We start from the raw sequence: 14,725 nt of genomic DNA, 5'->3' as shown, positions 1-14,725 counted from the left end.
TTTTTGTCAGGCCTCTTCCCCAAAAAAAAAAAAAAAATTGTCTCTTTTGATAGAATAATAAACACTCATACAAAAGATTATACACAGTTCAAATTTCTAAATTGGAAAGAACTTGATGATGAATTGGCTTCGAGAATGGGTGCTACTCCACATGTGAGGATGCTGCTCCTACCCATTGTCAATGCATTGATGTCTTTCGTACCCCACATATGATAATGCTCCCCCAACTATCAAATTATTAAAATAAAATTGATAAATAATTAAAACACTCAATTATCCACTTGATTCCTCCCATGCATTATCAAAAGTAGAGCTAAGTATTCAAAACTCATAGATGTCATGACCATATGAGCAATGTTTACTTCTATTCCTTCGTTAGTATGTATCAAGGATAAGAGCCAGCTCATAGAGTCCAAGAATTCAAGTATTTATAATAAGTGATAACTACAATACGAAATACAAACTCAACTAAATTTGTAGATTGTGATAAGATAAGAAGAGTAATTTGTATCTCAAACGTCTCTGTATTTCAAACTTATTGTATCCCAAATATGTTGTATTTGACCATCTGTATATACATATATAAATGAAGAGCCTTCACCGTATTATAGTCAGCTGAAAACACAAATCAATTCTTTTTTTTTTTTTTTTTATGGCTTCGTTGTCTCTCTCAGCCTCATCCACTAACACCACTATTGCTTCTCTCACCACTCTTACTACTATTCATCATCTAATTACAATCAAATTAACCCGTGACAATTATTTGCTATGGAAGGCTCAAATTGTTCCCTACTTGGAAGGGCAACACCTCTATGGCTTTCCTGATGGGACAACAGCTCCTCCATCACAAACTATCACCGTTGAATCCAATGGTGAAACTCAAGTTCTTCTAAATCTAGAGTTCCAGCACAGGCATCTCCAAAATCAGATGATCCTCAGTGCAATTATCTCATCTTTCTCTGAAAAGATTCTCACTCATGTGGTTAAGTGTACCACTTCCCGTAGTGTTTGGCAAGCTTTGGAGCGCATGTTCACCTCTCAGTCTTGGGCAAGAACAATGCAGATTCATTACCAGCTTGCCACATTATAAAAAGGCAACTCTTCCATTGCTGACTACTTTCATCAGTTTACCAGTTTAGCTGATACTCTTGCCACCATTGACCAACCTCTCAATGATTTTAAGTTGGTCTCCTTGACTCCCTTTTGGTTGGCCTTGGCTCTAAGTTTGACTCCTTTGTTAAAACTGTCATTACTTGTATTGATCCCCTCTCTCTTAAGGACTTATATGGACACCTATTGGCCCATGAGATTCTCCTTGAGCAACAATAGCCCACTGATGATCTTTCTCTTACTGGTGCCAACTTTGCTAACAAAGGGAACTCTGCTCGTGGTGAATGAGAGGTGGTAGAGTGGCGACCATCACGTCCACCACGAGCGGAGTTCCCTCTGTTAGCAAAATTGGCACTAGCAAGAGAAAGATCAATAGTGGGCTGTTGTTGCTCAAGGCGAATCTCATGGGCCAACGGGTGTCCATATAAGTCCTCAAGAGAGAAGGGATCAACACAAGTAGTGACAGAAGAAACAAAGGAGTCAAACTCAGAGCCAAAGCCTTCTGAAAGGAAGGAGACCAACTCAAAACCACTGAGAGTTGGTCAATGGTGGCAAGAGTATCAACTAAACTAGTAAACTGATGAAAGTAATCAGCAATGGAAGAGTTGCCTTTTTTTAATGTGGCAAGCTGGTAATGAATCTGCATTGTTCTTGCTAGAAACTGAGAGGTGAACATGCGCTCCAAAGCTTGACAAACATCACGGGAAGTGGCACACTTAACCACATGGATGATAATCTTATTTCATGGGGCTGTAAAAAGCAAGTTACTATGGCTCGCTCAAGTACTGAAGCTGAGTACAAAGCTCTTGCCAATGCTGTCGCAGAGGTTAAGTGGTTACCAGCTCTTTTATCTGAACTTGGTGCTCCTGTGTCCAAATCACCCATTTTGTGGTGTGACAACATTGGGGCTACCTATCTCTCGATAAATCTAATTATCCATGCTTGCACCAAGCAAGTGGAAATTGATTTTCACTTTGTTCGGGATATGGTTGTTGATGGCTCACTTATAATCCGCTTTCGGTCTAGCCGGGATCAACTAGCTAATATCTTTACAAAGCCATTATCCTTATCTAGATTTGCTCTCCTTTTGGTCCAACCTCAATGTAATTCCCGTACAATTGAGCTTGCGGGAGCGTGTTAAGGATAAGAGCCAGCTCATAGACTCCCAAGAGTTCAAGAATTTGTGAGAAGTGATAGCTACAATACGAAATACAAACTCAACCAAATCTATAGATTGTGATAAGATAAGAAGAAAAATTTGTATTTCAAACTTCTTTGTATTTCAAACTAGTTGTATCTCAAGTACTTTGTATCTGACAATCTGTATATTCATATATAAATGAAGAGCTTCACCATATTATGGTCAGGCTAAAAACACAAATCAATTCTTATTTGTATCTTTACTGTATGAGAGCCATATGACTCATACCCAAGATTTCCAAGCTTATGACTCTAGATAAAAATTTCCAAACTTCTGCCATTGTAGCACTTCTGGGAGCTTCACAATGGCGACTTTCTGGTGACTTTAAGGCAACACTACCACTATCAATAAACTCCCCTAATTAAATTCCAGGAATCCATAGGAACAAAAGGCATGTTATTTGGATATGCTTATCGAAATTCTTGCAATCAAACTTCCTGTAGTTTGAATATGTCTCTTAGATCAACACAGTTTCAGTGTTTCTTGATTCTAAAATGTAATTCTCAGAATAAGGTTTCCATCACTACGCCCAAGTGTTTGCTCGAGTGATTGGACATTTGATAGCATTTAAAATTGAAGGCGAAAACCAAGTGTTCCCTAGCACTTTGGTAACAACTACCTGTTAAACTTGGACCACGTTTGCCAAAGTTTCTTCTATCGTAGTCGATACGTTTGTACATTGGAGCTAGAAGTATTACAACTCCTATTTATGAAATAGGATCTAAGCCTATGTTTTTCCATCTAATTTATTATCTTAGCATATATTTGTACACCTAGAACATATTTATTATTGATTTTAACCAGTAAAATGTTTGAATCATGAGTTATTGAAGAAAACATTTCACATACATAAAGATTTTTCTGTTTAAATAAACATTTTTTTTATATATATAAAGATGACTTTTTTTTTAGGAAATATATAAAAGATGGCTTGAATATATAATGTCCACTACATATGATTGTTTTTATTTATTATTATATATATATTTATAAATTTTATCATCAAGTGTCTATACCAATTAGTTTATTGGACCAGAAGTAATTTTATTAGTTGAACAAAAAAGGTCTAGAACATGGCAACTACATATCCTAACTCATAACCTTTGCATGAAAAAATTCATCCACCTTCAAAGCTAGCTCAACAATCTTTTCAACTTAAATTATCATATGAATTGTTAATCCAAATTCTACTAATTTTCTTCATAGTTCACATATGGCTCATGTTACATCATCCATAATGAATCAACTACCAACTTATTAGACGGAAAGGTACCTCCCCAAGTCTTAGATCTCCGGTTTAAACAAAGGTGGAGAACTGTTCAAGTACTCATATAATTTCTAAATTACACAAAAAAAAACATGTAACATGCACCAACAAAATCACAAACTCTCTTTAAAAAAAAAAAAAAAAAAAAAAACTGTAACTTTCTTGGCCTACTACATTTTATGACAAGAGATCACTTATTCTGTGCAATGGTGTGAATGTCGAACATCCAATAGTTCTGTTGAAACACACAGCCGTTAAGACTTTAGGATTGTCCAATAGCGTTGCAGAGTACAGAGAGAGAGAGAACAGAGAAAGAACATCAAAGGTGTCCATATTGTAATTTGCAAGGTCTCAAAAGTGTTTCTTTTCGTCAATGCATGATTCCACTCTCTGTTTTCATCAATTTCAGAGACTTCCTCTTAGGGTTCCTATCATCTCCTTCTCTTCTTCTTCTTCTCTGAATTTCAACTCAACTCAGCCTCTGATTTCAATTACAAGCAATGGCGAAGAAGAAGAAGATAAAGAACTCAGAGAAAGCAGAGCAAGTTGATAACATATCGAAGTATTCTCAAAAGCCCAGAAGCTCAAAACCCAGACGCCGTTTTGATTTTTCTTTCTTCTATTCCTTTCCTATCTCCAATTCAGGTCCTTCTCTTTCTCTCTCTTATGGCATTAACGTTTTTTATATTAGAAACTAAAGTTGGTAGTTTGATTTTTTCTAAGATGGGAGTTATCGTAATTTTTTTAGGAATTGATTGAGTTGTTCATGTTTCATTGCTTTTTATCACTTTGAGTTAAGCTGAATTATTAATTGAGTAAATCCCATTTGTCTGATATAACTTTTATTATGAATTTGAATTGAATTTTGTCAATTTCTGCTTTCTTAGTTGCAAAAATGGACTTAAATCTTCTGAGGGTATGTTTAGGATTTGTTGCAAACTAAGTAGCTTAGTGGGTTTTTCGTGGATTTCTATTTGTGGCATTGTTATAAGCTGTGTCCCCATGAAGAATTAGGAGTTGCCTTATATAGCTCACAAGATGTCAACTTGGGAATTAATGAATTATCTGTTCCTTTTGAAGATAGGCTGATTGAGGGGTTTATGTTATTTTTTTCCTCCCGAAAGATCGCTGATCCATAGTGTGATTTTGTAGATGTTTATGTACCTTGTTGGATTACTTGCTGCCTATCGGAATTCAGAAGTATTATGAGTTATGACTGTGTATGGGTTTGGATATTGTAATTTATGATATTACCTATAATAAATCAAATATATTCTTCGTGGGTTCCAGTTAGCTCAACTGGTAAAGTCTTTGATTGTTGAATAAGAGATCCAGTGTTGATTTTGTCTTTCTTATAGGCATTAATGGTCCAGTGAAATTATGCTCTTTTTGCTAATTGGGTGGTAGAAGAAGGGGATTTCAAAAAAAGAAAAAGAAAGATCATCTCTGTTACTAGAGCACGTGAGAGGATGATCCTTAGGATAATGCTTTGAGTACTCAAAGGGCTATTTAAGTTTGGAAAAATACTTCTTAAGTTTTTTTTAACTGTGTGTGGGCAATGGTCATTATAGTCTCATCTGTTCAACTTTACTGTGTCTCAGGAATGAACTATTATGTAATGAGTTTTTCAAAAAGCTTATTCTTTTATGAACTTTTTCTTTCAAACAATATTTGTCCACAGGTTCCTCTCTGGGGTCATCCTGTGGTGAAGTTGGATTGTCCAATATCACCACAAATAGTTTGCATGACAGGAATGCTGAGGGAAGGAAATTGCCTGAGCATTCTCTGGTTTGGTGCAGCAAGTCCCAGAATAAGGGACCACAAATTGCTTCCAATTTCTCTGAAACTACAGTTGTAGAAGTTGAAACAATAGTCCAAAATGAAAATTTTGGCTCCTGCAGTGATAGGTTTGTTCAGCACATTTTCATACCATGCAAAATATTTGAATCCAGTTACATTGCAATGATTATCTTTTTCCTTTTTTATACAGAAATGTTGGTGAACAATCAAGTGATACTGCAAGGTCACTGGAATTTACCCCCAAAAAATCACAAGTTACAGAAAGCAATAGTTTTTGCATTACACCAGGGAGTGTTGTGTGGGCTAAAACTGCTTACAAGACATGGTGGCCTGCTGAGGTATGTTATGCTACCATCTTCTATCGCGCTTTCTTGTTATCATTTTTTCCCCTCTTAGATATAAGTTATATTTTCTTTCTGTAACTTGATTTAAGGAACCATGTACAGCCTTTTAATGTAACTTAGGTGATATTTATGAAGGAGATTACGGGCTATCTCATCTAATGTGACACATGAAACATCCTTTTTCCCCTGGTACTTTCTTGTACACATCCTGTTCACTAGATTGTCCCATATTAGTAATAAAAGTCACATGATTTCTGAAATGTTATATTACATGTTTCAAACTTCCAATTTTTGAATCCTTCATTTTCCTCAGATCTGGAAAACAAAGTGTTTATTTCCTCTTCTAGAAACTTTGGAGGTTGGAGGTTTGGCGACAACTTATTTATGGGCTGGAAGAAAACTTGTTATACAATTGGGTTATGCTGGATCTAAGCAGATGATAGCTTGAACTATATAAATGATAACTATCACTTTTCTATTCTAAAGCAGAAGTCTTGTGTTAAATTCTGTTTGAGAGTCTGTTTAGGCTTCAATTTCATTCTATACTTCAAACTTTGTAGAGTTCCTGGATCATAGGAATTTTAGGTAATGTATATAGTTAAGTTGTAAAATATGAAAATTTAGAGTTGAGTGAGAATAATGAGGAAGAGAAGAGAAGAGAGATAAAGAGAAAAGAAAGAAAAGGTTGAGGGCATCAACCGATCAAGCCCACACCTTAGCATATATTTATATTAGGGTTCATAACATGGTTACAAAAATACCCTTACTAATATTTTAGAATAAATGACAACTAGAAGTAACTCTAACATATATTATATTGTATCTTTCCCTTTTTCCAGCACTTCCTTTGTATCCTGTGTACTAGGGTTGCACCCCTTCTACGCAACCTCAATGAATTTTTTACTTATCAAAACCAAGTGAAGATAAGAATTTTTTATTGGTAATTACATATGCACACAGTGGGTCTTGAACCCATGAACTCATCCTCGACCTTATACTTAAAAGGACACAAGTGAGGATACAAAATTTATATACTAGTTTCAATTAAAAAGTCGGTACTTCTGGATTGACAAAAAGTTAAGTGACATCTTCAGATCATGGATGAAAGATCCACTTCAGCTGACTCAAAGAACCAAGATACTGGCAGACATGTTTTAGTTGAGTTTTACGGTAGTCGTGACAAGTAATATTTCTAACCTTCTATGCTGATATTGATGTAGATCTTTTGATGGAAATTTTTTGGGACTCTGCATGGTCTTTGTCTTATGAGCTGACAATAAGCCTTTACTTTACAGTGCTTGGCTTGATCCTGCCAGAGATCTTTCCCTGCTTGAGGATGTGAGTAAGGTTACTCTAATAATTCATGTATAAGCTCAATAGTTCTGTGTTCATAAGTTTCTATGTTGATTTTGATTCTTGTAAACACCATTGCAGCCACTATTAAATAGATTTGTTTGTCTGCCTTTCTTTTTCCTCTCTTATTCACCTTCCTGTGTTAATGAAGGCAATTTCCAGTCTGTCCTTAGATATGTTGTTCACTGACCAAGCGGCTGTTATAATGCAACCTGAACAGAGGTTTTTCATTTGGGGGAAGGGTGGGGTGGGAGGGATGCTAGAAGTTTTTTTCCATGGTCTAGACTGTGATATGTAATGTGCAATTGATATATGCTATGCTTGCAACAAATTTTACATGAATTTATTGTAGTGGAGCAAAAATTTCAATTTGTAGAGCTGTGGAAAATCTCATCACATATAAACTCATTTTAGATTATTGAGGTCAGATCTTGGTGCGATGGCAAGTTCCTTCCACCAAAAGCAGCCAATCGCAAGTTTGAGTTGAGGAATCAGCCTCTCTAAAGAGAGGAAAAAAAAATTGGGGGGGGGGGGGGGTGTGGTTAAGGCTACTTACCATGACCTCTCCCAGATCTTGCAAAAATGAGAGTTTTGTGCACTGTATATGACCTTTATATAAACTTATTTTAGTTATGCTTATTCCTAGACCACCACTTGTCCCAAAAGTTCAAGTTAATGAGAAAGGGTGAATTTAATCACTTAATCATTATTCTTACACTTCCTTCATGTGTGGGATTATAGTCCCCCTTAATAAGATGAGTAAATTGAATATGGTATGTTCTTTATTTGGGGTTCATTGGGTCAGGCCCCGTGGTGTTGTGGAGCTTCTAGCTAGTTGGTCAAGCAAGTCCAACAAACACAGAACTAAGGTGATTTGGAGTATGGTTCCTCATTGCCTAATGTGGGGTATTTGAAGGGAACAAAATGCGTGTACTTTTGATGGGAATGAAAGATTGATTCACAACTTGAAGCTCACAGCTTGAAGTTTTCTTTCTTTTAGACTCTGTTTGAGTGGGCAAATGCTACGGGTGTTTTAACCTTTAATTCTTTGCATAATTTCATTGATTTTTGTTCTTTCACTGCTAGTTAGTTTATATTTTTTACTGTTGCTATTGCACACTGCCTGTGTGCCTTGTATTCTTTCATCTATTTTTCAATGAAGTTAATTACTTATCAAAAAAAAAAAAGTGGGGTACAACGTGTGGAATTTGTAACTTTCAAATGAGAGGTATGCGGAGACATGACCCAAACTTAAAACCACTTGCTCTAATAGCATAATAAACTACCACTTGCCTCAAAATTCTAAGTTGATAAGAACTGGTGAATTCGAATCTTTGCCTAATATCCTGCATGTTTATTGCTCCAGTGCTTCGAAGAAAGGAGCTGTAACCCTATGGAAGATTTTCAAGATGCTTTAAAACAAGTAAACTGATTCTAAGTCTGTAGTTATTGCATTCTCTGCCTAGTCAATGTTGTGTTCATATGTTCTCTCGTATTCTATCCTAATTGCAGGCCTTACAAAGGAAAGAATATCTAAGTTCATGTGGACAGTTGTTTAAGAGCCTTGATGGGCTGAATCACTCTGATCAGCAAGATCAGTCATCTGGTACGTACTTGTACTCTGCCTTAAGATTTCTTATTCTCTGCTATATCTGTGAAATGCCACAAAAAGAGATACAGGGAAGTCACTCTTAAGGTTAATATGGAAATAGTATCACATTCTTTTTCCTAGTGAATGAAACATAATTACAGTTATACAAATAGCCAATAATATATTCTCTCCTTTGGGATCTTATATCTGCAATACTATCAGATAGAATTGGCAGAGGGGATAACCTCTCTGTTTTCAAGAATTTGACACCCTCTATCTTCATCCATCTGATGTGTGGTATGGTCATATAAACACCTTTTTAACTTTTCAATGTTGTCTCCTCAATCTTATTGTTAAACAGGGTATCAACATCTTTCCTTTTAGAATGATGGAAGATAGTTTTGGACAACTCAATAGTTGTAATTTTTCTTGAATGACAGATTCCCACAAGGTCTAATTTTTTAGTACAAAGATAAAACTAAAAAGGAGTTTCTAATTTACTTAGGGACCTGGATGATTGAAAGATGCATAAATGTATCTTAGAGTGGCTAATTGGCGGAAATTTGGCTTTTAGATGTGCATCCTTATAAGTTTAACATGTTTAATGACATTCTTTTTGTTACAGTTCTGCATCCCTCTAAGATATAACACCATTGTACTGTAATGCTTCATAGACCAGATTTTGGGTCTATAAATCAGTTGCCTTTTCACCTTCTTAGTACAACATTGCTTGGTTAGCCGTGTGCTCTCTTTATTTTTTCCTTTCCAATCTAAATTTGGCTTCTGGTTCAAACAGATAAATGGACTTCATCAATTTCAAGCAGAGCAGAGCATGATTTCCTTGTAAAAGGGAGAGGCAAAAGGGAGCGAAAGCGTAAACTACAATTCGATGTGAGTTTCCATCACCATTTTTGTTATTGGTTAGGGACTTATATTTCACAATTGTTGACATGATCTTATTATGAGTGGAGCAACATCACTGTCACGGTTCCATCATTGACACCATTTTATTATGTTCCAATAGCAATATATCATGTCAGTGGTTATGAAAAAAAATGATGAAAAATGTTGATTGTTAGATTCATTGAGGATGTATTGTTTGCAATCTAATGACATTCTTTTTCAGGAGGTGACATTTCCACTGACATCAACTAAGAGGGTTCGACGGTTTAGGATAATGCGGTACCTTGGCCTTAGTGCTCCTATTGGTTCTCCTTTTTGATCAATTCATCATTAGTAATTGTAGAACTCGCCCTCACTTTCCATCTGTAAACAAGACACTATCATTTGAATTAAATAATAAATATATCTAATTTTACTACAAGCATTTATAGCAATTTGGGTAATTACACAATACAACAATCAAGCATTGATTCTCAAAATAATAAATAAATAAATAAATAATATAAAAAAATTCAAGCATTTTTCTCAAAACTGTTGGAGCCAACACCGAATCCTCACAAACTAATCAGGATTGATTATGTGTTAGTTTGGATACAAACGCGTTTGTGTTTGTGCTGGCGCTGCGTTTTTTGTGTGGAGTTTCGTGCACTATTCATGGAACCTGCAAGTACGGATTTCAACAAATTTTTCTTTAAAACTAGATCTCATGGCACTATTTACATATTTAAAAATTTTTCTTGCTATAATGTTTTTAGTTTTCAATTTTCAACAATAAGTGGAATCCAAATAGACCATATATGTATTATTTTGCGTTATTATTATTATTTTTTAAATTTGGTTTTAGCTTCAAATTGAGCCTTAAAGTTTCAATAGCATTAATTTTAATCCTGTAATTTCAAAAACGTCAAAGTCTAGAAATTTAGCAAAACATTTCTATACTGACGGTTTTTTTTTTTTGTGTGTTCAGTATATACTCATAAAATGTTAAAATTGTAATCATTTGAAGCTATACTATAACATTTATATATTTGAAACTTCTCAGTTTAGCTTCAAAAAAATATTAGACATTTGGAGTAGTATTTTTTATTCATAAATTTTTATGAAGGTGAAAAAATTATCACAAAAAAAATTTTAGATCCTAATATCATTTTTTTTATATATAACTTTTGAAAGCTAACAATGGCGTTCTTTCATTTTTTTTTTTTTTTTTTCTCTCATTGTTTAGAACTCTTGTTTTTATTTTATTCTATTTTTTTTAATTAACCTAATATTGTTTTTCTTTAATATATTCTTAAATCTTAACCATAAGAGGCATTGATAAAATATATTTCTTTCTACTTTTTAAAATGAAATTTGACACATGATGGTTTATTAATCACACCAACAAGAAAATCTAAGGAATAAAAAAAAAAATTTATAGGTTCAGTGGGGGAGAGAGGGAGAAAAAGAGAGGGGGGGGGGGGGGGGTTGTTTAATGGTAATTACCATTTAGCATATATATGCTTGTCCCCTTGTGTGCTTTTGTCCATTTCCTCACAACTTTTCCAATAATTAATTATATTTGGGGGACAGGGTTTCTGTAAGACAGCACATTGATTTAACAATCCTGAATATTTCTAATTGTTTCTTAGTGTGTTGTATTTTTCTCAATCAATTAAAATCAAATCAACCACCCTTCTTGCCTATGGTCCTTGAGGATTTTCTGCTTGTGGGATCTGTACTTTTTAATTTTGGTTTGTTTATTTGGTTGTTTATTGGCTTTGCAATTCGTTACTGTTGCATTTGTGAGTTGTGAGTTGTGAGTTGTGAGTTATAGCAGTAAAGCCAGCTAGTAATGTAAAACCATTTTCTGTCTTTAACAATTTGTCTTTGTTGCAAACTTGCAATACTTGGCTCTGTTATTGTTGTTTCTTTATGGAATTTTCTTTTTAATTGTATGACACACAAACCAGTAGGTTTTGAACGTAGGTGCATTTATGGCAAGCTCATTGGCATTGTTTCTTTCTACATTATTTGAATGTTCTGTGCATTGTCGGATTTCACATCATAATCCTTTCCCCTTGTTTGCTTTCATTTGGCAATTTATGAATTTCATTGATCAATATTATTGCGGTATGTGGTTTCAATCAGTGGCAATCTCTTTGTCTGAATGAACAGTAGAAAAATGTAGATGTTGTTGATTCATGTAAAGCATGAAGGTATACTGACCCCTTACTGGTTGGACCGGTAGGCTTTGTGCTTTAACTGAACAACCTAATCTCATACTTGTGCAAAGAGCCATCGATCCATAGTATTAGTGTATTACCGATAAGCATGTTTCTATATGAAACGCACACATTTGTGTAATTCAATAATTCAAAAAGGTTTTTAAATTAGGATAAAACTTTAGATACAAAACCTATTATATCTTAAGTTTTCTAATTGAATTCAATCACATTATTAACTAATACAATATATATAGTATTATCTTTTGTAATGATAATTAAATTCAACTATGTAGCTCATTGGTCAATGCAACCATATTGTTTTTTTTTTTTTTTTTTGAAATGCAACCACATTGTTAATTTAATTGGTAAAGTTAAGCTATAATACAAGCAGCACTATAAGTCTATACCTAAATTTTATCATTTAAACAAATGCGTGTGATTACAACTCACAACTAATGCTTTTACTTGATTTCCAAGCCAATTGATTCTGTTTAGAGTACTTGAAAATTTGTCAAGAAACTTGAAGCTCAACGATATTATTTGTGCCTTTTACAAGGAGGACCAAGATATTTCTCTTGGTTATTGTAAACAGAATTACAGTGATGCAGAATCATATGGAGATTGATGCTGGTAATATTATTCATTTCTTCTAGGGTTTTGCTTCTTTGCCGTTTTACCAAGAATCTCCTATTGGGATATAATGGTTTTTCTCTTTCAAATGAGAATAATTGAGATAATATTCCTGCCAGAGAGATCAACAGAATTTGAGTCCGGAAATATTATAGTGCGTTTGTGATTATTGGACAAAGAAAAAAAAATAATACACCATAGCACTTATCTATGTGAGTTTTGGATAACTTTTGAGTGTTTATATTCCAAGTGACGCAATGGACGTTTGGCACAGTCTATTTCATTTCATTTTCTTCGAATTTGAATGGTAGGTACGTGTACAGTTAAGACTAATAACATGATTGGTTTGTGCCAAACCATAATTTCTTTCTAAATTCTGATGTCTCTAAGGCTGTGACCTTCTAGTTCTAGATTATTATAAACGAAAAAATAAAAAATAAAATTGTGACCTTCTAATTGGAGCTGTCTTCAAAGAGTCTAATGAGGCCTGTCTAGGAGCTGTAATCAGAGATAGAAGGCCATATTATCGCTTCCTTATTGGAGAAAGTTGTTCTTTCCCAAACCGTGGGTGAAGTGGAGGCCTTGGCAGCAAGGAGAGCTATTATTTTTGCCAAGAAAATTGATCTTATGTCCATCATTCTTGAGGGAGATTGCAAGGTACTCGTTTCAGCCTTACAGAGTGAAGAACAACCATTTGCATCAGACGACCATCTCATTGCAGGAGCCAGAACTCATGCAGAATCCTTCCATAGTTTTAGAGTTTCCCATATCTTAATGATGTTTTGATAGCCGATTATGACTAAGTTTATTTTTCAATGAAAGTTCACAAGTTTTCTTCTCAAAAAAAAGAAAAAAAAAACAGAGTTTCTTCTTCTATTTTGACATTGCCCAAAAACATAGTATTATATAAGAATAAGCAATAATCTTGTTACACATTCTTTAACACGCACACTAAATGCATTGTCCATAAATTTGTGAGATAATATTAAATTTTAACTTGAGTTTTAAAAACACAATCTATTTTGAAAACATAATTTCGATACACGCTGTAGTGCGCTTGTGTGTGTGTGTGTGTATATATATATATATATATATAGTTAGGTTTAAGTTACAGCTAGTGTAATTTTAAACAATGTTCCATAATTCAATAACTTATTATTAAATTCATATTTTGATAATCCAACCGTTGAATTACATGTTTTATATGTTCTTAACATGCATACTAATTTACTATTCGATCCATAAACTCATATTTTATGCATTATTTTAAACTACAAAAATTTGAATTTAAAAAATTAAGTGATGATAAGGCTATTGATAAATCCAGTAGTAGATTTATCAAAATTTACATTTAATTAAAAAATATTAAATAATATAATATCAAAATCTAGTAATTAGATTCAAGTTACACCTAGTAATATTACAATAAATGTAACTTCAACTCAATTCATTATTCTTTTCCCTCGTAATGATAATCCAACCGACAGCGACAGTACTCAAGCTGTGGCTATGTAGTGGGGCTCTATTAGTATTGGTGAGCTGGGGCTTAAGTTCCACAGGCAAATAAATGAGCAATGAGTCAATGACTTGGGCCGACAAACTCGAAAAATAATTCACCTCTATATATTTCCAACCAAAAAAAAATAGAAAAAAAAAGCAGAGAATTACAAGACCCACCACAGATCCCTTGACGCTGACGGAACCAGAGGAGGACCCACCACAAAACCCAAAAACCATAAAAAAAGGAAAAAAATAAGAAAAAGAGGAAAATAGAAAAATAGAAAAATACATCCATACTAGCAGAGAATTAAATTAAAATTCTCAAATTATTTTTTAAAAAAAAACCGGTTACAAAATTATTATTATTATTTTTTTAAAATTCCGTTGAAACTTCGTTGAGGGCCCACACCTGTCAAAAAAGACGACCTTCTCACACCTTCACTGCGTTGTTGCTGTCTCTCAAACCCAACCCGGCTTCGTCATCTTACTTCTTTCCTACATTTCATTTTATTCACTTCCTCTCTCTCTCTTTGTCACTCTCATTCTCAATTTTTCGTTATGGCTTCTTCAAGCTCTGGAATCGCAATCCCTGCACCAGGTAACCTTCCATTTTCGCACACACTACTTCTCAATTCGCTTAATTTTTACTTCTTTTCACTCTCTTTAATTTCAAAATTTTGATTTCTCCGGTGCTTTTATATATACACTCAGAGGCCGTTCAGGTTCTCGTCTCGTTGCTAGCTGATGAATCCCCAATCGTCAGAGCCGCCGCCTCCGCTTCTCTCAAGGATATCGCCACCTTGTACCTCTCTCTCTCTC

At 34.3% G+C, this 14,725-nt stretch overlaps 2 protein-coding genes across 3 annotated transcripts in view; both read left to right on the top strand.

The window, feature by feature from the left end:
• Positions 1-3,740: 3,740 nt before the first annotated feature.
• Positions 3,741-9,893, top strand: LOC115953327. 2 transcript variants are annotated; one of them, XM_031070935.1, is made up of 9 exons: positions 3,741-4,223; positions 5,260-5,485; positions 5,569-5,716; positions 6,817-6,905; positions 7,018-7,069; positions 8,442-8,498; positions 8,588-8,681; positions 9,463-9,557; positions 9,793-9,893. In XM_031070935.1, the coding sequence occupies exons 1-9, from the start codon at positions 4,079-4,081 to the stop codon at positions 9,886-9,888; spliced, it is 1,002 nt and encodes a 333-aa protein (XP_030926795.1). In that variant the 5' UTR covers positions 3,741-4,078; the 3' UTR covers positions 9,889-9,893. The 2 variants fall into 2 exon arrangements, with proteins under 2 accessions (XP_030926795.1, XP_030926796.1); XM_031070936.1 differs by having other exon boundaries at positions 3,744-4,223; positions 7,018-7,060.
• A 4,473-nt stretch (positions 9,894-14,366) lies between these two features.
• Positions 14,367-14,725, top strand: part of LOC115952602 (protein SHOOT GRAVITROPISM 6) — a 30,538-nt gene continuing 30,179 nt past the window's right edge. Inside the window, exons 1-2 of the mRNA XM_031069776.1 lie at positions 14,367-14,504; positions 14,618-14,708. Of these exons, the coding sequence (XP_030925636.1) occupies positions 14,465-14,504; positions 14,618-14,708 (131 nt within the window). The 5' untranslated portion in view covers positions 14,367-14,464. The remainder of the gene's footprint in view (positions 14,505-14,617; positions 14,709-14,725) is intronic.

This window comes from Quercus lobata, chromosome 7 (genome assembly GCF_001633185.2).
Source record: "Quercus lobata isolate SW786 chromosome 7, ValleyOak3.0 Primary Assembly, whole genome shotgun sequence".
Taxonomy (NCBI): Eukaryota; Viridiplantae; Streptophyta; class Magnoliopsida; order Fagales; family Fagaceae; genus Quercus; species Quercus lobata.
Note: the sequence above shows the minus strand (reverse complement) of the source record. Positions and strands in the feature narration are given on the sequence as shown.

What these genes read in the sequence shown, in the direction of transcription:
- LOC115953327 (XM_031070935.1), top strand. Translation starts at nt 4,079, where the DNA reads ATGGCGAAGAAGAAGAAGATAAAGAACTCAGAGAAAGCAGAGCAAGTT. An exon ending in TTTGGCTCCTGCAGTGATAG is followed by an intron (nt 5,486 to 5,568) that starts GTTTGTTCAGCA and finishes TTTTTTATACAG; the next exon opens with AAATGTTGGTGAACAATCAA. An exon ending in TTCAAGATGCTTTAAAACAA is followed by an intron (nt 8,499 to 8,587) that starts GTAAACTGATTC and finishes TCCTAATTGCAG; the next exon opens with GCCTTACAAAGGAAAGAATA.